This window comes from Euprymna scolopes, chromosome 16, assembly GCF_053919585.1.
Source record: "Euprymna scolopes isolate OS-2025 chromosome 16, ASM5391958v1, whole genome shotgun sequence".
Lineage (NCBI taxonomy): Eukaryota > Metazoa > Mollusca > Cephalopoda > Sepiida > Sepiolidae > Euprymna > Euprymna scolopes.
In genome coordinates this window covers 136,651,468-136,671,489 of record NC_136497.1, presented here as the reverse complement: position 1 = coordinate 136,671,489, position 20,022 = coordinate 136,651,468, and the positions used below count along the sequence as shown (strand labels likewise).

General features: G+C 32.1%; 1 protein-coding gene and 2 pseudogenes across 1 annotated transcript in view; all 3 read left to right on the top strand.

The window, feature by feature from the left end:
- LOC145296117 (HEAT repeat-containing protein 1-like) overlaps positions 1–20,022 on the top strand; it is a 139,487-nt gene that overhangs the window by 64,768 nt on the left and 54,697 nt on the right. Inside the window, exons 23-28 of the mRNA XM_080142263.1 lie at positions 1,785–1,879; positions 3,736–3,876; positions 5,648–5,754; positions 11,337–11,458; positions 14,130–14,258; positions 19,584–19,826. Coding sequence (XP_079998389.1) covers positions 1,785–1,879; positions 3,736–3,876; positions 5,648–5,754; positions 11,337–11,458; positions 14,130–14,258; positions 19,584–19,826 — 837 coding nt within the window. The remainder of the gene's footprint in view (positions 1–1,784; positions 1,880–3,735; positions 3,877–5,647; positions 5,755–11,336; positions 11,459–14,129; positions 14,259–19,583; positions 19,827–20,022) is intronic.
- Positions 9,118–9,327, top strand: LOC145296466 (U2 spliceosomal RNA; annotated as a pseudogene).
- On the top strand, positions 18,816–18,933 carry LOC145296594 (5S ribosomal RNA; annotated as a pseudogene).

Here is a 20,022-nt window from a genome sequence, read left to right as displayed (position 1 = left end):
GACAAAAACTTCTTCTTTTTTTTTTTCCAAAAATGCTGACCAATTTTTAAGAATGGATTTTTTTTTCTTTTTACTGAAAATGATGGACAATGTTTAAAATTCTAGCAAACAGTTAAAAATTAAAGAAAAAACGTAATTATACTCTAAAATAGTAATTTCAATGAAAATAACGTACTTGTGCAGTTTACGAATTGTGCTGAAATTATAATGTTATTATTTAGAAAGCATTCTTAACATGAGGATGGAGGTTAGATATTCTGAAATAAAATAAAATTTTATGAGTAACGGAAAAGCATAACCAACATAAAAGGTAGTCTAATAGTTTCTTCTCTCGGCTGGCTAGATTTTTGAATTCCCTCCGTTTCCCATTTCCTGGACTGTATTAACCTGCAACAGGTTTAACATAATGTGAACAGACATCTTGCTAATCAGCAGTCTTCTGTTAGACCCAATTCCAAATCGTGCCTAGTGACAAGATGATTTGTTTGGAGTGAAAATAACTAAAAAAAAAGAAATGCAAACGTAAAAGGCATCACCAAAAATCAAAAAGTTGGGCAAAAATACTTACACCTTTTTGTAAATCTTACATTGTAAAAACTTTCTGAATTGAGAAAGAAAAAAAAAGATCAGGCGCTTCTACACTATTGGGACGAAATTTTGTAGTCGGTAAATGAAGTTTTCAGAGAGAAAATAATTGTTTCAACTGATTTTTTTTTGTGTGTCAATTCTAATAAGTTACAATTAGCAAAACGACAGCAATATTAAAAATCGAAAAACAAGAAACTAACTCTTATAATGGTTGAAATGTTGTAACAAGCAAATCACAATTCGTCTTCCGCACTTCAGTTTTAAATATAATTTTGCAAGGGATTTTTAAATATAATTTTTTAAGATTTTTAAAATATGATTTTTTAAACATTTTTAAAATATGATTTTTTAAACATTTTTAAAATATGATTTTTTAAACATTTTTAAAATATGATTTTTTAAAGATTTTTAAAATATGATTTTTTAAACATTTTTAAAATATGATTTTTTAAAGATTTTTAAAATGATTTTTTAAAGATTTTTAAAATATGATTTTTTAAAGATTTAAAAATATAATTCTTTAAAGATTTTTAAAATATAAGTTTTTAAAGATTGTAAAAATATAAGTTTTTAAAGATTGTTAAAATATAATTTTTTAAAGATTGTTAAAATATAATTTTTTAAAGATTGTTAAAATATAATTTTTTAAAGATTGTTAAAATATAATTTTTTAAAGATTGTTAAAATATAATTTTTTAAAGATTGTTAAAATATAATTTTTTAAAGATTGTTAAAATATAATTTTTTAAAGATTGTTAAAATATAATTTTTTAAAGATTGTTAAAATATAATTTTTTAAAGATTGTTAAAATATAATTTTTTAAAGATTGTTAAAATATAATTTTTTAAAGATTGTTAAAATATAATTTTTTAAAGATTGTTAAAATATAATTTTTTAAAGATTGTTAAAATATAATTTTTTAAAGATTGTTAAAATATAATTTTTTAAAGATTTCAAAAAAAAATTTAAATATAATTTCTTAAGTTGAAAATATAATTTTTTAAGGTTTAAATATAATTTAAGTTTTTTAAATATAATGTTTTAAAGTTTGAAATATATTTTTGAGTTTTAAACATAATTTTATAAAGTTTTAAATATAATTTCCATTGCAAAAAACTGCAGATTGAACGCAGTGCATGTGACGTATGAATTCATTCTTGTTTTTATTCAATTCCCATTTTAAATTATTATTCAGTTTCCCATGAAGTCAACATATTTAGAATCAGAACTGGATATCTTTGAAAAACGACCCATTTACAGCACGGTGAGAGAAAATAAAAGAATTCTCAAGTAAGTAAAAAAAAAAAAAAAAAAAAAAAAAAAATTTTTTTCGGGGGCGGGGGGGCTAAGATGCATTTAACATTATTTTCTGATTGTGTCTTAAGAGAGATTAAAAAACAAAGAAATAAAAAAATGGTACATGCAGAAAAGATACTGTTTCTTTTTTTTTTTTTTTTTTTTTTTTTTTTTTTTAAGCTCAAGTTTTATGGTACCTTTTGTTTATTAAGTTGTTAGGTAAAAGTACAGAATAGTTACAAAACACCCTCCTCATGTTAAGAATGGGTTTCTAAATAATGAGATGATTTCAGCAATTTGAGCTCCAATCTATACAACCCCCCCCCTTCCCCTTCGCCAAACTTTCACAAAAAACACTCATCTAGCTGAAACGACCCGGTGAATAATTTCCCCCACTTTTTATCTGAGCCTAAACCTAAATGTATATTCCATGAACAAAGCTTCTTTCTTAGAAATGCACGCCTGTGGAACTCTCTTCTGTTTGCCTGCTTTCCAGCTGACTACAATTTGGTTGTCTTCAAGTCCAACGTAAACAAATTTTTGATGAACCGTCCCCTTAAGTAATCCAATTTACCAAATTTGCACTACTAACGATTATTGCGTTATCCCATTGACTATTGTACACTCATTATACCTTATACTCGAATGTTCTCTAGGCCTTGATAAGTGGTGACTCCTATGTAAAAAAAAAAAAGAAAGAAAAAAAAGGTCCCTTGAATATAAAAAAAAAAAAAAAAAAAAATTAAATAACAAATAAAAATATACAGATATGCATTAGCAGGCCTCCTGGCATTGCCCGATCCAAAATTTGCTTAAATATGTTTTAATTTTTGCAGATTTCGCATTTATTATTATAGAGCCAATATTTTATTGATTATTATATTGTACCAAATATATAGTAGTGATTTCGAAAGTTAATAAAAAAAATATGACTTGCGTGCCATCAGCTAGAATCGAAACCAAAACATTTAGTGCTTCAGCCTTAGTCGTTACTGTTTGAACCATCATCAGTGGATAATAAAATTTCCAAAAAATAAAGTCAACAAAAAATGAATATAATATAAATATATATTAAATTTGTTTTATTTATAATATTCTCATATTTGGCAAATTAAATTAGTGCGATTAAGGTTCTTTTTCATTATAATACTGACATTAAAAACCAATGATGTCCACTTACTTTTTACGTCAATTTCAACTAAAAAACAATGTTATATACTTAATTGGCAATGAGTTAAATATTACATAAAACATGTGTAACATTGCCGTTAATGTTAACAAGAAAATAAAACTTTCTTTTTTTAACAAAAGCCTTTATATGTGGTATTTCCAACAACGCATTTTTCTAAATATTTAACACATTCGCTGTCAGCTATAGCTCTATTAATTTCATTGTCATTATCAAGCTATTTTTATTGCTATTTCTGAAAGATAAAATCAACAAATAATGTATACAAATATAATATGGAATATACATTAAATTTGTATTATTCATAATATTCTCATATTTGGCAAATTAAATTAGAAAATATCTTAGTGTACCAGATACGAATATCAGTTTGTTTATTTCTTGTAATAAAAATAACTTGAATCAGCTTTTATTTATAGTGAAAAAAAAACATTGCAGGGAGCCAAATACGAGATTACTCGTAAACATACTATTCAATATGTGTTATTTTAAGATGCCAGTTCAAGTTAAAGACAATTGTCGTACGAGCCAAACGCACGTTGACTCATAGAAAAAGAATTTATATTATTTTTTTTTATTTATTTTTTTCCCCCTCAGTACAGCAACGATATATTCAACCATTATATTATTTATCTTATTTTTTTTGTTTCTTTCTTTTCAGATTAGCCGACAAACAAGCAGGCAATGAATTGGACAGCCTCCAATGGCAGCGTGTCACTGTTGTGCTTGAAATTCTACAAAATAAGAAGAAACTCAGCAATCCAGGGATTTTACTGCCCACTTGTTTCAAGCTGCTCTCCAGGTGAGTATAACGGAAGGTTTTGTGGGTACGGACATCTCGCTGCTTTCATCAATGAAATGTTTTCCTTTTTGCAAGCATTGATGATTTTTAGTGTCTCTTCTTCATCAATTCATTTAATGTCGCTTTTTCTTCGGTCAGGAGTCACTGGGTGCAAAACTCAATCATGTTCTGCAAAGTAAAAAAAAAAACACTAACAAAAACATGCTCCTTCTGGTTTGCATATTTTTTGCTAGGTTAAAAACATATAAAACACTAATCTTCAAAAGATGTGATAATGTCTTGAGCAATGATATGACTAACTAACACTCCCTCCCTTAAAAAAAATTAGTAAATGCCTGGGAGGATGATATAACAGCAGTACATTATACTCCCGTAAAAAAAAAAAAAAGAGAAAATAGTTTTTTGGGAAGATAATTGAACAAATACTGTCTTCTTCAAATCTGAGCGGATTAGTTCAATCTTCTTAAAAAAACAAGGAAGTAATTCCTGGGAGTAGTATAAACAGAACCGATACTAAGCTACTCATACCTATTAAAATAATAGATTAAATGAGCCATTTTTTTTCCCCATAATGCAGCATTGCTCAGCTGATAAAATGGAATTTAAAAAATAAATTATATTTTTCCAAAACATGTATGTTCTTGTTTAGTCATTTCTAGCAAACTCATCCCTTTTTCATCCCTGAAACGCAAGACAACACTTTCTCTAACAGAGCTGAGAAGAAATGCCAACAAAAGCTTACCCCGAACTTGTGCAGAAAGATTTTCGAGTTCAATAAGATACAGGGGGTATCCATTGTTTTTTTTTTACTTAGTTAGCTTTAAGAGATCTAGGGGCTCCCTCCTGGAGCTTACACTTTTTTTTTTTTTTTGTTCATGTACTTACAAACCATATCACCACTTGAACATAAGGGCCTACTATTTGGGGACCATGTCTAGGAAAGATTAACAAGATATTTGTTTATGCTACATCTAAACTTCTGCATATCAGTACAGCCAGGGAAGCAAGCAGCAGGAAGGGAATTCCAAAGTCTAGCTGTTTGAGGGAAGAAACTATTAGAAAAGAAAGCTTTCTGGCATTTAGGGACAACAACAGTGAAGGGGTGAGATCTTATTGCTGAATGGGTTTGTCGGGGATATGTACGTTGAAGGGGTACAAGCGAAACCAGTTCATCAGAACACATTCCATTAAAATATTTGTAAAACAGGCACAGTGATGCAACATTGCGGCGATGGGACAGGGACTGGAGCTTAGTTGATAAAGTGGGACTGATTAGATTGAAAACTCTTTTTTTTTTGGCTTTATCTAAGAGGGAGAGACTAATGGTAGATGCACCAGCCCAGATGTGGCAACAATACTCCATGCATGGGCAAATGGTTGCCTTGTAGAGGTACAGGATGCTCTCGGGCGTGAGTAGTCTTCTAGCTCGATAGAGGGAACCCACCTTCTTTGCAACGTCATCAATGTATTTGTTTCAGTTCATATTGCCCGCAAATGTTAAGCCAAGGAGTTTGAAGTTAGAATTCTCAGGTAGGGTGCTATTTGTCATGGATATAGGGGATTGGAGATTCTGTTGAAGAAAATATTATGAAAATAACACTATGAAAAGAGTATTTTGAATAATACAAGATTTTTTTTTTGGGGAGGGGGTCATTTTTTTCTTACTCCCATGACTACAACATATACATTGTCACGATATAACCAACCAATCTCCAATCTTGAATAGATTAAGAAGTTTTTTCTTGTTTTTAATTTTTTTTTTTTTTTTCAGAGTGATGGAACTTGAGGAAAATAATTCTGCAGAATATTTGAAGCAATTACTCCTGTCGTGTATCTGTAACCTTTCTGGTCGAATGATTGGAGAACCTGAACTTCTAGGTAGGTTTTACCTAACATAATTGTTTTTTTTTTCTTTTATATAATCGAAAATTCATATGTTCATGTAATTTACACGCACAAATGAACTATAATGCTTGACTTTTGCATCAAAATTTGATTTTAGTCAGAAAATACTTTATATTCTTGAGTTTAAAAACCTTGAAATAACTTTGGAATTTGGATGAGTCACGATAGCGTGTATGCAATCAAACGTTTAATCTTTCAATAGATTATATAATGCCAGCAGTATTCAGGTTAAACAGGTTAAACTGGCTTCTCTCATAAGAGGAAGTTTCATGGGAATATTAATTTTGTAAGCAGTCCCCAGTCGCAGGCATATCTCAGTTAAGGGAGATGACGATGTTAGATTTTTGTAGTTCTTGCAGGAAAGTGTTACTGTCCTCCTACATACAGGCACCTGGTATTCCAAATGGTCACCCATCTGGTACTGACTAGGCTCATTGTTGCTTAACTTTGGTGATCTAACAAGAACCTGTGTGTCAACATAATTATGTCATACTTAGTTAATACACTGATTCTCATCAGATCTCAAAAGTTAAGCAACGTTCAGTCTGGTCAGTACCAGAAGGGTGACCATTTGGGAATACCAGGTGCTGTATGTAGGACATTGACACCTTGCAAGAACTGCGAAAGCTTAACATTGTCACCTCCCTTTACTAGGATATACATGCAATTGGAGATGGTTTGTGAATTTGATATTCCCATGAAAGTTCCTGCTAAGGGGGAAGCAGGTTTAACCTGCCTTTTAAACTGGCTGACATCTGTTTATTTCAGGAGTGCCAGAAATTCAAAGATGACCTTTGAGCTTCTTCAGGTGAATCTTTTCGAATTAGGGAATCTTTATGTCGAATTCCAAAAACTTGTATGTAATATCAAACTAAGCCTTTAATTTAATCCGTAAGGATAGATTGTTCTCGTTTCATCCGCCATGAATGGATAGAAGTGTTAATTATTGTGATGGTGAGCTACCCTACTTTGTGAATATATGGACTCTTCCAGACACTATGATCTATAGAGAAGATTATAATGAAGTCTCAACGCAACCTTCATGTAACGTACTATCCTGTACTTCTGTATATATATGTGCCATGTTAATATACCGCCATTATGGAAGACCAGGCGCTGTATGTACTGCATAGAGTCATAGAAGTTTCCAGGTTGGTATCTGGGGGCACATTAATTTACTAGGAGATATGCCCCCCCCCAATCTTCATTAAGACATGCATCTATGAAAAGGAACCCCTGATGTAAAAACCTGCGGTCTACTGTATACTCTGTTCTGTGGCAATCACCTGCACTGACAAAGGTCAGCAGTAATACCAAAACGTGTGGTTGGTTCTGCACAAAGCTTTCACCACTATAAACAAATCATCTGCTTCCATGCAGTCACTACTTAGTCCAAAATATGTTATTCTACATTGCACTCTAGAGAACCTACTGTTTCTTTTATAAAATTATTTTATATAAACTTCTTTCCAGTTAATGAAAAACAAAAAACATTAAGAAATTTACGTGCAGGGTTTGAACCTACAGTTCACGTCATGCAAAAAAAAAAAAAAAAAAATTTTCAAGTCTTATAAAATTCTTTGCAGTTAATGGAAAAAATAAAGAAATTTACGTGCGGCGTTTGAACCTAATGCAAAAACAACAAAAAAAACATGCTATCAACAGTAGAATTTTTACGGCCCGTTGTTCTATCATTGTTGCTAAGCGATGACATGGAAAAAATGGCTTAACCGATGATAGATAAATTAAAATAAGTTTTGATTATCGGAAATTATCGGGGGTATTCTGGGACAAAACTTAACTAAGATCACTCCCAGAGTTAGCCACTAAAGTTCTGTAAAGAAAATCTGCTTCAGCCATTTCGGGGTCTATAAGGAACGAACTCACACGCACACATACAAAGTTGCATTTATATAATTGTAGAGATTTGGATCTTGGGGCAAGTGTTGGGCGTTTGTTTAAAATTTTCTTTCTATCAAGCTCAGCAATAATTATTGGAGCTTATACAATAGGACAACAAGAGTATGAAATGAAGTCACAAAACTATATATTGGTAGATATAGAATGGATCATTTATTGAATAATGGAATACAGGCAAAATTTGGGCGATAGAAGGGACTCTTTATGCCAGGGCATTTCGAAGCCTAATGCTTCTCATCAGAAGAGTAGATAAGTTGCTAGGTAGCATGGGGAAGATGCGGCGTCTAGCGTAGGGTTCATTAGGGATGAAAAAGATTAAGAGGAATTATAGAATGTTGGGGGAAGCTTTATTGAATTCTAAATAAATAAGGAGAAGCTTGTTATATATAGTATGATATATAAGAATATATATGGTTTTTAACATAGTATTGAGATTAAGGAGTATATGTATTATGGTTAAGTAATAATAAGAGATTAAGGAGTATATGTATTATGGTTAAGTAATAATAAGAGATTAAGTGTGACACTTACGTCACCCGATGACCCCGGTTGTCGGTTCTAGTGTTTCCTCGACGAGGATGTCAACGGCCGGTTTCCTGAAACAGACTCGTCATGCAAACAATTGAAAAGACCTAGTCAATAGTTGTTTTCTTTTGTTCAAAATTCCTTGTATTTCAATCACGGGTACAATCGTAATTAGCTGTCAAGTTAGGGACTGGCCACTTGTTAACTGCGAGGTTTTCTCTTCTCTCTCCGACAAAAACTCAATTATCTACGTGACAGGGTCAATCGATGGGGTGCTTTTTCGCTCGTTTGAGCTCAGGGGAGCAGATGTCACTCCGGGTCTGTCGGTCTCTGTGTGTCTCAGTCTCTCAAGGCTCGCTGCTTATATTGTGGGGGCGGGAGCTAAATCTTCTTCTTTTTCTCTCATTCGGCCCTTTAGCCAATCAGGATGCTGGAACCGCTGTCACTCAAATCTTCGCCAGGCGGCCTATACCCAAAAAAGGAGCTATCTTTCTTCCTCTGTTGGCATTCGGGCGTTCTCAATCTCGGCCGGTGCGGGCCTAATGGAACTTGACATGTCGTAAAAACAAATGTCTTACTTAATTATTTTTGAGAGAACATAAAAACCGCTGAATCCAATTCCACAAAGGCCACGCATCTTTTCCATAGAGGCCACCCACGTCCCAGGGGCAGTCGACACTGATCGCTCTGTACATCGGAATTTGTTTGGTTACCTCCGCCACCCACGGGCTCAGCGAGCGGCGCAGGGCTGTCATGGTCAATTTAACGTTATCGCGTTCTTCCGCCATAAGCTATGATCTTATCTTCTTTTCTGTCTTTACTTTTTCTTCCTTTCTTCATTTACAACTGTTTTTTTTTTCTTTTTCTTTTTCTACGCCTGTTGTTCGGCTCACCGCTACTCTTGGCCTTTTGGTCAAGATCAAAGTGTAGTATCTGTTCTTCAGATGCTGCACTTCCATTTCTTGTTCTCTTTCGATGGAGGAGAAATCCTTCACGACTGAGACAATTTTTATTTTTGTACCTATTCTCCACATTAAAAAACGACCCTGATGTCTAACTCTGTCCCGTGGGGAGGCATAGTAAATAGGTACTACTTCCCTTGTCTGTTTCCGGGTACGTTTAGCTTGCATCTCACTGCACTTTTGAGCGTCTCTCATAAGGAGTATATGTATTATGGTTAAGTAATGATAAGAGATTAAGGAGTATATGTATTAGCAACAAAAAAAAGAAAAAAATGCTTCCTCCACTCGCATATCCCCAACCCTACTCCTAAAAATGGAGGAGATGGTACTTGGGAGGACCCCCCCCCCTTCAATAAATAAGAAGGTAATGCCTGAGAGTAGGGTTTTATGACGACACAACAGATACTGGTGTTACATTATTCTACCCCCTTTTGTAACATGGCCGTTACTCTTTTCATAAAATTAAATCCGGGTCAGCATTTTTTTCGGCAACACTTAAAAGTTTCTCGCCCTCGTACACTTTTCTTCTCCAACCTTATGCCGGCCGTAGTCAGCCATTTATCGCCTGCATCTTTACGCGTCCATTCTCTACGACGGCATCTTTGTTTCTCTTCGAGCATGTGTTGCATTTTTTTTCTCCTTTTTTTTTTCTTCTTGTGCACACTTCTTAATTTGCATATGTGCTTTTTTGGATACTGCAAGCTATCCTTCGCTGCTGCTGCTATTTTCCCACATGCTCATATGCATTATGCTATGCTTTAAAGGAAGAATTAATCCTATAAAAACAGGAATGATGATCTTATGACAATAAGTATTCACTAAATAGTAAATAAAAAATAATGTGGCACGTATTTATCAAAATTACGTATATGCGGGAAACACAGTTGAAACCATATTCCCCCCCCCCCTTAACAATTGCCACTCCAACGCTGTTGCTATGTGCCATGGATTTCTTCTCTTTCAACTTCTCTTCTGGTCGTGTTATCTTTCACATTGGTTGCTGGGTACTTATACAGTTTAATGAAGACATTAAAATATGAAAATATTAAAAAAAAGTTTATATTATGCAATAAAGTTCTCAGAAAAAAACATTTCCCTTAATTTCATCAAGTAGTTTTTTTTTTTTGTTTTTTTTTTTACAGCGAAAAAACAATTTGTTATGATACCGAGCAAAAGGTTCGAGTTTTTTTTTTTTTTTTTTTTTTTTAGGAAGAAAAGCTAGTAATAAAGATGGGGAGGGAGTGTCGACGCTTTAACTGGAGTTATCTCCCCGTAGCATGTTAAAAATTTCCATAATGGCTGACTTCAACACGCTCTCATAAAAACATGTTTTTCCGCTGTAAAAAAAAAAAAATACTCGATCAAATTAACAGAAATTTTTTCAGAGATCTTCAGTCCAAAACGGATACGTATAATATAACTTTTTTTCAATATTTTCATTTTTTAATGTCTTGATTAAACTGTACAAGTACCGGTGGCTGTTAAGGGGGTGGGGTGTGCAGTGTCTCACAAGTATAAAAAAACAAGCATGCACAAAACGCTGACACATTCTGTAGATATCAATTGTACTTTGTGCGTTTACGTTACATCATCGTGGAAAACAACGCTCAAACACTAATGTCCACATCTTAGTTGTCTGTCGAGACCAACACTGTCAGTCGACCAAAGTCAACTCCTCTTACGGCCCTGAATGCTGTCACGATCTGCTCTTAACCACAACCTGTCATCAACTGCCGCAAACCCAAGACTGTCTATAAAACCCATAAAACTCGCTCCCACTCTTGAATTGTCTATAAACTAACTCTGAGTATATTGACCTCTCTGTCCGGTCTTTTTTCCTATTCGTCTCCACACCTTGATTAATAATCCTATTTCAGATGGCTTTTGTGTGCCTTGGTGATCTAACCCCTCCTCCCATTGTCTTTCTACTAACTTCACTTCCTATAACTTTTGTTTTGCTGATCAACTTATTTCCTCTTATTGTTATAGTTTTTCTTTTTCATTTGAATCACTTCCTAACACTTTGGGTGGGGTGTTCATAGTATCACATTAGTAATACAGATTTTACAGCAAAATCTTTGGGGTTTTTTTTGTAAAAGACATTTTCTTTAGAAACAAATTCAAAAACTCTTTTATTTTAATTTACAGCTGAACTGCAGTCGACGAAATTTGATATGGAATTAATAGTGAAGTGCATTCGTTCGTCGAGTAGTCCCCAAACGCATCACCATGCACTTCTCTTGCTCACCGTGGCTGCAAAAATTAATCCGGTAAGTAACACACCTTTCAAGCATGACCTTTTTTTTTTCTTCTATATAGAACCTGAAAAAGTAATCCTGTGTCATACCTAGGTGCTACCAGATCAGGCTGTCTGAAGATGGGACAGAGGCTGGAGCTTGGTTGATAGTGCGGGACCCAACAGTGATTGTGCACTGGCCAATATATGGCAACACTGGTTTTCTGACCAAAAATGCTCCAAAGATTAATGCTATTTTTTTTTTTTTTTTTTCAAAACTCAATCATGTGCTGCAAGGTTAAAAACAGCAGTTTTTACAAAACAACTTCCCATTTTCTCTCTGTCATTGTCTCCTTCTTCCAAGTCCTAGGTATGATGTTAAAAAATATCCAGTGAAGAGGCCCCATTTGGGGCCTGCGGGGAATGTGGAGTTGTCCCTTTAATTACCATTGCTCCCAGGCCTATTTTAACCTGCAGTGGTAATACCTGTTAAAGCATCTGGTGATGGTAGATCAGGCTGTCTGAAGATACTGGTTTTGTGAACAAAAATACACCAAACATTGATGTTATTTTATTTTTTTCGATTCCTTTCCCTTTACAAAACTCAATCATGTTCAGCTAATCTAAAAACAAAAAAAACGCTCTTTTTAAAAAAATGAAAATAAAGAAAAGTATGTACAATGTGTATACCCATGACAAAACGAAAAAATATCATATTCCAAAATCACATAGATCGATCAAGTAGTTTTATATTTAATTAAAAAAATCAAATTTTTGGGGAAAAAAAATCTCAAAAAAAAAACGAGGGAGATAACTCAACAATAATTCATACTTATTAGATTTATGTTGTAATATCTACGAATTCCCATTAATAGCTTTAAAATGATTTCCTTTATAAAATAAAAAAAAAGATACTTAATCAATTTGGAAGATGATATTTTTGCTTCGTCATGGGTATGTACAGGGTTCGCACAAGCTTGAAAAGTCCTTGTATTTTGACTTTTGTTTTGAAAAGGCCTTATTTCTATTATTACTTTGAAAGTATGGAAAATGTTTTGAGAAAACCTTGAAAATCGTATTCTTTATGTCTCTTAAAAATTTGTGTTTTAAAAATAAAATCGAAATAAATACTATTAAATTATTTTTTGCTTAATAAAAATACCATTAGGCTATTTTTTAAATATTGTATTGAAAATAAAATTGAAATACATTTTATTATTGTGGATATAAGAGTTACATTCCTTTTATTATGAAACTATCCAATGTTTTCCATATAATAACATTTGAGTAGTTTTATGATAAAGGGACATAACTCTTGTATCCACAATTCCGGAAATTCAAAATTTAAAACTAAAATGAATACAGCATAAACCAATCTATGATAGGGAAAATAACATTTAATTGCTTTGGTTTGTTAAATATAAGTGTGTAAGGGAATGTAAATATGATTGTTGACAGGGATATTATATTGTTTTAGATAGAAATGAAAAGGACTTTTCCTGTTGTCAATTAGGTTTTTTGGTTTATTATATGATTGTTTATGTATTAAATTGTGTTGTGAAAACTTGAATTTTGTCTGAAAAAGGCCTTAAAAAAACTTTGAAAAGTCCTTGAAAATAAAAATTGAAAATCTGTATATCCTACCAATTTTTATTTAAATGATAAAAATTTACTGTGTTAAAAGCACTGTTGATATGAAATTTCAAGTTTAATGGTTTAAAAAACAAACAAGTGCAGAATTTTTTTTTTTTAATAAGCAAAAACATTTTATTAAAATCAAATTCGATATTTCAATCCATAAACAGAATCTTCATCAAGGAATGTTTTATCTTTTTTCTATTTTTCTTTTTTTTTTTTCTATTTTTTTTTTCTTTTTCTATTTTTTTTTCTTTTTCTATTTTTTTCTTTTTCTATTTTTTTCTTCTTTTTCTATTTTTTTCTTTTTTTTTTTCTTTTTCTTTCTTTTCTTTTTTTCTTTTTCTTTTTTTTCTTTCTTTCTTTTTCTTTTTTATTTCTTTTTCTTTTTTCTTTTTTTTCTTTCTTTTTCTTTTTCCTTTCTTTTTCTTTTTTCTTTTTCTTTCTCTTTCTCTTTTCTTTTTCTTTTCTTTTTTTCTTTTTTTTCCTTTTCTTTTTTCTTTTTTTCTCTTTTTTTCTCTTTTTCTCTTTTTTCTTTTTTCATTTTCTTTTTTTTCTTTTTTTTTTTACGTACCATGTTGTTGGTGGTAATGCCTGGCATGTATCTCTCAGATGTTTTGGTGAGGGTAATGTCCGATTTAGTAGAAGTGCACTGTTGATATGAAATTTAAAGTTTAATTTTTATTTCTATTTTTTTAATATGAGGTGAATTTCAGTAAAAAATTCTTTCATTTTGCTAAAAAACAGATTTTATTATCGATTATATTTCTAATTTTTTTTTTTTTTTTGTTTACTTACCTCCCCATGAGGGCAGAGTTAGACACAAGGTCAGTTTTTAATGTGGGGGGTACCAGCTCCCCCAAAAGGGGCACTCTGGATAGTAACAAAAATAATAAAAAATGTATCAGTCATGAAGGACTTCTCCTCCATTGACCGAGACAAAAAAAAAAAAATGTAGTGCAGCATCAGAACAGATACTACACTTTGATCTTGGGCCCAAAAGCCAGGAAAGAAAAAAAGGCAACGTTTATGTCTAATTTTTCTGGTATTGTTTTCTTCTTTTTTAACAGGAACTTCTGCTCCATAATGTAATGGCTGTATTCACATTTGTTGGTGGCACTATGGTACGGCAGGATGACACGTACACTTTCAACATGATCTACAGAACTTTAGAAACCGTCATTCCTCCATTGTTAGCAGTAAGTATTTTTGTGTTAGGGATTTTTTTTTTTTTTTATGAGAATTGGTAATTTGGAATATTTGGATTACTTAGCACTTTATCCGCTATGCCGTGGGTTTTTGCAGGGACCGTAGCATAACAGATAAAGTGCTCATATAAAAGTTACATATAATTATAAAACTCTGTGGGCTGTCCGCTCTTGCTGTAATCTTGTCTTTGATGATCGAGCGATTCCATCTTTTAAAAAAAGGGATGATAGGTGAATTGGGCAGGGCTCAGAGGCTGAGGAATGAAAGTGTAGAGTTCTATGTTTTGGTTTCGATTCAAGCTGATGGTACCCAAGTCATATATCTATTTTTTTTAGTCTAGATCTAACACTATATATTAGGTTCAATATAATAATAAAAATGATAAATACGTAATCTGCATGAATTAAAATACCATATTTAAGCATATCTTACGACCGGGCAATGCCAGGTAGCCAGCTAGGATATATATATATATATATATATATATATATATATATATGAACAAATGATTAATAAAACATGTTAAAAGACATCTTGAAAAAGAGTTAAAAACATATTTAATTTTAAAAAAGGAAGCACAAGACAAGTGGATAGTCCTTAATCTGCGGAGTTTCAAAGAAATACTCTCCTTCTCATCAGAGGGCAGGAATTAGCAAAATGCAGGATCGGATTTTGCATATAAAAGTATTTAATGAAACTACAAGTAAGTCAAAGATCTTACTTGGTTGAAAAAAGGGTGAGGTAAGGGGAACAGGAGGCAAAAGAAAAATAATAAAAAGATTTCACATGAATGGATAGTCCGGTGAAGGGTAAAAATCCAAAAATGGTAAAATCCAAAACGGTCGAATTTAAAAGTTCCAATCCAATGGGTAAATTCCAAATGGTTCAAAATAATCCAAAAGGCAGAGTTCCTTGGAAAAAAGCGCAAATGGAATGAATTCCAAATCATTAAAAGAAAAGCACTAGAGATAATATTTAAAACAATAAAAATAATATTTAAAAACATATTTCATTAATATTTGAGATATATATATATATATATATATATCTATATTTTTACAAAGTAATAGGGTTCGTGTGTTTCTGTCTGTGTGTACAGCTCTCCACCATCAACGAAATATAAAGGAGGTAAGAGGGTAGATCTCTCCTGGTAGAGAAACATTAGAACCCATTTTAGGATGTTTCTGTTATAGGAGACATAAGAATCTTTGCCTAATTTCTTTATATACTATTCTACAAACCACCCCCATATCGAATGACTTATGCTCATTTGCATATCACATTATATTAAATCTCTTTAACTAATTACCTCGACCTTATTACATATTGGAAATATTCTAAATCATTTCAACTGTACTATTTACAAAATCTATTTAACATTTAATCTATCTATATCTATATCTATATCTATCTTCTATATATCTATAAAAACAGAGATGTGTGTGTGCCACAGACGATTTCTGATTGGTTAATCCAATAATCACATCTCCTAAAAAACAATCGTTTCTACGCTCTTACCTTTACCATAAAATATTATGGCTTTATTTATTGTCCATCTTGGAAGGGTTTAATTTTTTAATAACTTGTTATTTACAAATTAAAAAAATATGAAACTATTATACGAAACTAAACTACACGAAATACGCGCACACACGCACACACACACGTTCACTACCGTCACGTTGTTATGGCAACCAAACCCGCTGACTTCTTTTTCTCATTTCACTCGTGGTCTTAAATTCATTTCGGGTTTGTATTACTGTACACATAGATTCGAATAAGTTGCCAAAAAACAAATATATAACAAATAAATGTTATCAAAGGCCAATTTTTCGTGTTTTTATTCAATTTAACATGTTTATTCAGCTCGAAAAGCATACAGTGTTTACCGATGTATTGGAAAATTCAAGATGGCGGCCGATTCTCTCTTTAACACGGTAAGTTTGGAAAAAGGTGTAATAAATAAAAAACCGGTTAAAATACTGTTAAAAACTCGCTCAATATATGTTACCGTGACATAGGTTGACATATATTCGGCGGGTTTTTAATAGTATTTTGTATAGTTTTTTATTTATAACACCTTTTCCCAAACTTACGGTGTTAAAGAATGTGTGAGACGCCATCTTGAATTTTCCAACACATCGGTAAACACTGTATTCTTTTCGAGCTGAATAAACATGTTAAATTGAATAAAAACACGAAAAATATATCCAGTTTTTATCGGTTTTTTACCTTCTCTGCAGAAGTACAAAAAAAAAACAAAAAAAAAAAAAACGGAAGGTACTTTTACAGAATGTTAAACTAACCCTAACCGATGTTTTATGTTTAGTTTAGGAAAAGTCAGAAGAAATAAAAGTCATTATTGCATGAAATATACGTATTTAGTTGAAGTATTGTTTATGTCAATTCTTTCGAAGAAATTTAGCAAGAATACCTGTAAACCAGGAAATCGGTAAAATGTCATCATGGATGAATACTTGTCTATTATAATTTCTACCCTTGACAAAAACTTAGCCATAACAAAAGAGATTTATTGTTCAGATTGTTTTTGAGATTGATTTCTAAAAAGATATTTTATAAATAAAATCGACTTTAAAATTAAAGACTTAAATTACAATAATTGAATTTAAACATTCTTATTTCAATATTTGGCACATAACACCTGCAAAAATGATCACAATGTCAGGATTTCATTTTATTTCAGAATCGATGGCAAATACTAATATTTAACATTAGTTTATCATTTAAGCCGATAAAAAGCCCTTTTTTTTCCGAGTCATAAAAGGATTTGGAGTTTCCTAATCAACCTTTCGGGTGCAGTTGCACGCTCTCAAAATAACTAAAGTATTGGCTTTAAAAAAATTGGTTCATTAAAACTAAACAGGTTTAGTTTTAATAAAAAAAAAAAATTAAAAAAAAATCGCTTTGGTAATTAGATATGTCGTATGGTTATCCCTAATCGCTGAATAAAACCGCTAACGAGTTGAATGATTACGACATAAAATTAAACTCGGGTTCCTGAAACGGAAACTTCGTTTGTTTTTGTTTTTTTCTTATCAATATATTTACATTGTTATTTTGTTTTCATTTTCAATCATTCGAACAGTTTTCTTTTTCAAGTAATCCAAGTTACAAAATTCCCACTGTTTACTATGCTAAAATCACAATGACTAATGTACCTATTAACCCTTATCCTTGAGTGGCCTCTGGGCCTTGATAAGTGGTGACACCTATGTAAAAAAAAAAAAAAAAAAAAAAAATCACTCGAACAGTTTTCTTTTTATAATGTACAGTTTTAAAAGTTTAAAAACTATATAGTTTTTACTTCAGGAAAATTAATGGGTCAGTTTTTACGATGTGCCCTGTTAAAATACTGTTAAAAACTCGCTCAATATATGTTACCGTGACATAGGTTGACATATATTCGGCGGGTTTTTAATAGTATTTTGTATAGTTTTTTATTTATAACACCTTTTCCCAAACTTACGGTGTTAAAGAGGGTGTGAGACGCCATCTTGAATTTTCCAACACATCGGTAAACACTGTATGTTTTTCGAGCTGAATAAATATATTACATTGAATAAAAACACAAAAAAGATATCCAGTTAGGTAGAAAAGTAACTTATCTTGCCTTTGATAACATTTATTTATATATTTGTTTTTGACTATTTTTTCGAATCTATGTGTACAGTAATCTTGCCAGGATGCGGAGGAAAATGAATGAAGGGGGAGGGGAATAAAATAAAAACATTTTGGAAACAGAGTAAGTTTGAAAGAATTGCTTTGCACAGAAAGAAATTAATGAAAAAATAAAATTAAATTTCTTTTCTTTCTTGATTTTTTTTTTAGTTTTTTATGAAAAAGGAAGTCAAAATTAAGACTATAAAAAACAATTTTTATTAAGAGCGAACCTCAGTCGTCAGGTCTGTAAAAAAAAGACGTGGAATAATAAATGTTTTCTAATACAAATTGTTTTTACTTATGTGTTCATTTGTCTCTTTGAAGTTCGTTTGTTTAATATATCGGTTTGCAATATGATTTTGTCATTCTGTCAGACTCAAATTTTAAATCTATATATCTATAAAAGTGAATGTGTGTGTGTGTGTGTGTGTGTGTGTGTGTGTACATTTCCCTCCGAAATAACTCTGTCAATTTTTAGTCTACAGACTCGAAATTTGATATACAGGGTACTGAGATTTGGAAAAATCTATGTGATCGGTTTTTAGCCAGAAATTTGGCGATTAAGGGGTCAAAGTTCAATGATTTGAACTTTGAGAACTCTACCAAACTTCTCCGACAATTTTGGGTCTACACACTTTAAATTTTAGATATAGCTTCCGTGGACATGGATCTAACTTAATAACTTGATTTGGGCCCAAAACAATAAATTTTCAGGGGTCATAATAGGGGTCAAAGTTTAAAAAATTACCCCCTTTTTTTTTGCTCAGCATACACCTTCAAACACCCGGGCAACGCCGGGCACCCATGCTAGTATATATATATATATATATATATATATATATATATATATCTCAAATATTAATGAAATATATGGCATAATCACATTGACACACCAGTTCTTGTCAGATCACCGAAGTTAAGCAACGTTGAGCCTGGTCAGTACTAAAATGGGTGACCATTTGGGAATACCAGGTGCTGTATGTGCTCTCTGCTTATCTCGGCATTGTTTCCAGTCGTCTTGGACTTCTCTTTGCCACTAAATTCAAGCAGTGCCGATTCAAGGGAGGAGTACTTGGAGGTCGCCTTTTGCCTCACAATTACATGTGCAGCTACCCTTACAGGGCGTATCCATTGTCTTTCGAGACTGAACAGAAGCTTCCAATAAAATAAATTTCAATAACGGCGATAACATTCTGAAATGCCTTAAAAGTGACGTCGGACAATTAATATATTTGATAACAAGTGATTTATTGGGGAAAAAAATTCTGTGAATATCCGTGAATCAGTTTGGTGTTAATTATCCCTGATGATGGATCCAGACATATTTGAAAGTACTCAGGTTAACAATGATTATGGCAGTTACATCGGCCAGTTCTTGCTTGAAACAAAACAATAAAAAAAATTAGGAAAAACCCAAACCAAAATATGTAGACAGGAATCTTATTTTTTTTTTACAAATCTTTTTTTTTTTTACAAATCTTTTTTTTTTTACAAATCTCTTTTTTTTTTTACAAATCTTTTTTTTTTTTACAAATCTTTTTTTTTTTTTCAAATCTTTTTTTTTTTTTCAAATCTTTTTTTTTTTTTACAAATCTTTTCTTTTTTACAAATCTTTTTCTTATTTTTTTGCACAGGCTTGTGAAGAAAGAGCGAAGACGAGTCATCAAGAGATTGGCACTGTGGACGACGTAGTTGTTATGGTGCTAAAAGTGTTTGTCGATGCTTTCCCTCACATTCCATCGCATCGACGGATCATGCTCTTTCCAGAACTGACTCGGATCATCGGACAAGGCAAACATCTGTGGTGTCTCCTGCTGCTGCTGATTGAGCACTTTGTCGTGCACGGTTCCTCCAAAGGCCAAACGGATAATCCTGACGTGAGTTTTCTTTTTTAATCTGCTTTTAGTATGCACACTCATCATACTTGGCACGTGGGGAAAGATACGGATCCACAATCAATGCATCCCACTTTCCTCCCAACTCTGAGTAAAAATAGTTGCGTTCTATAAATCAGTTATTTTTATTAAGGAGTTAATTTTCGACTCAATTCTTGAGGAATCTATACAGGGGGTA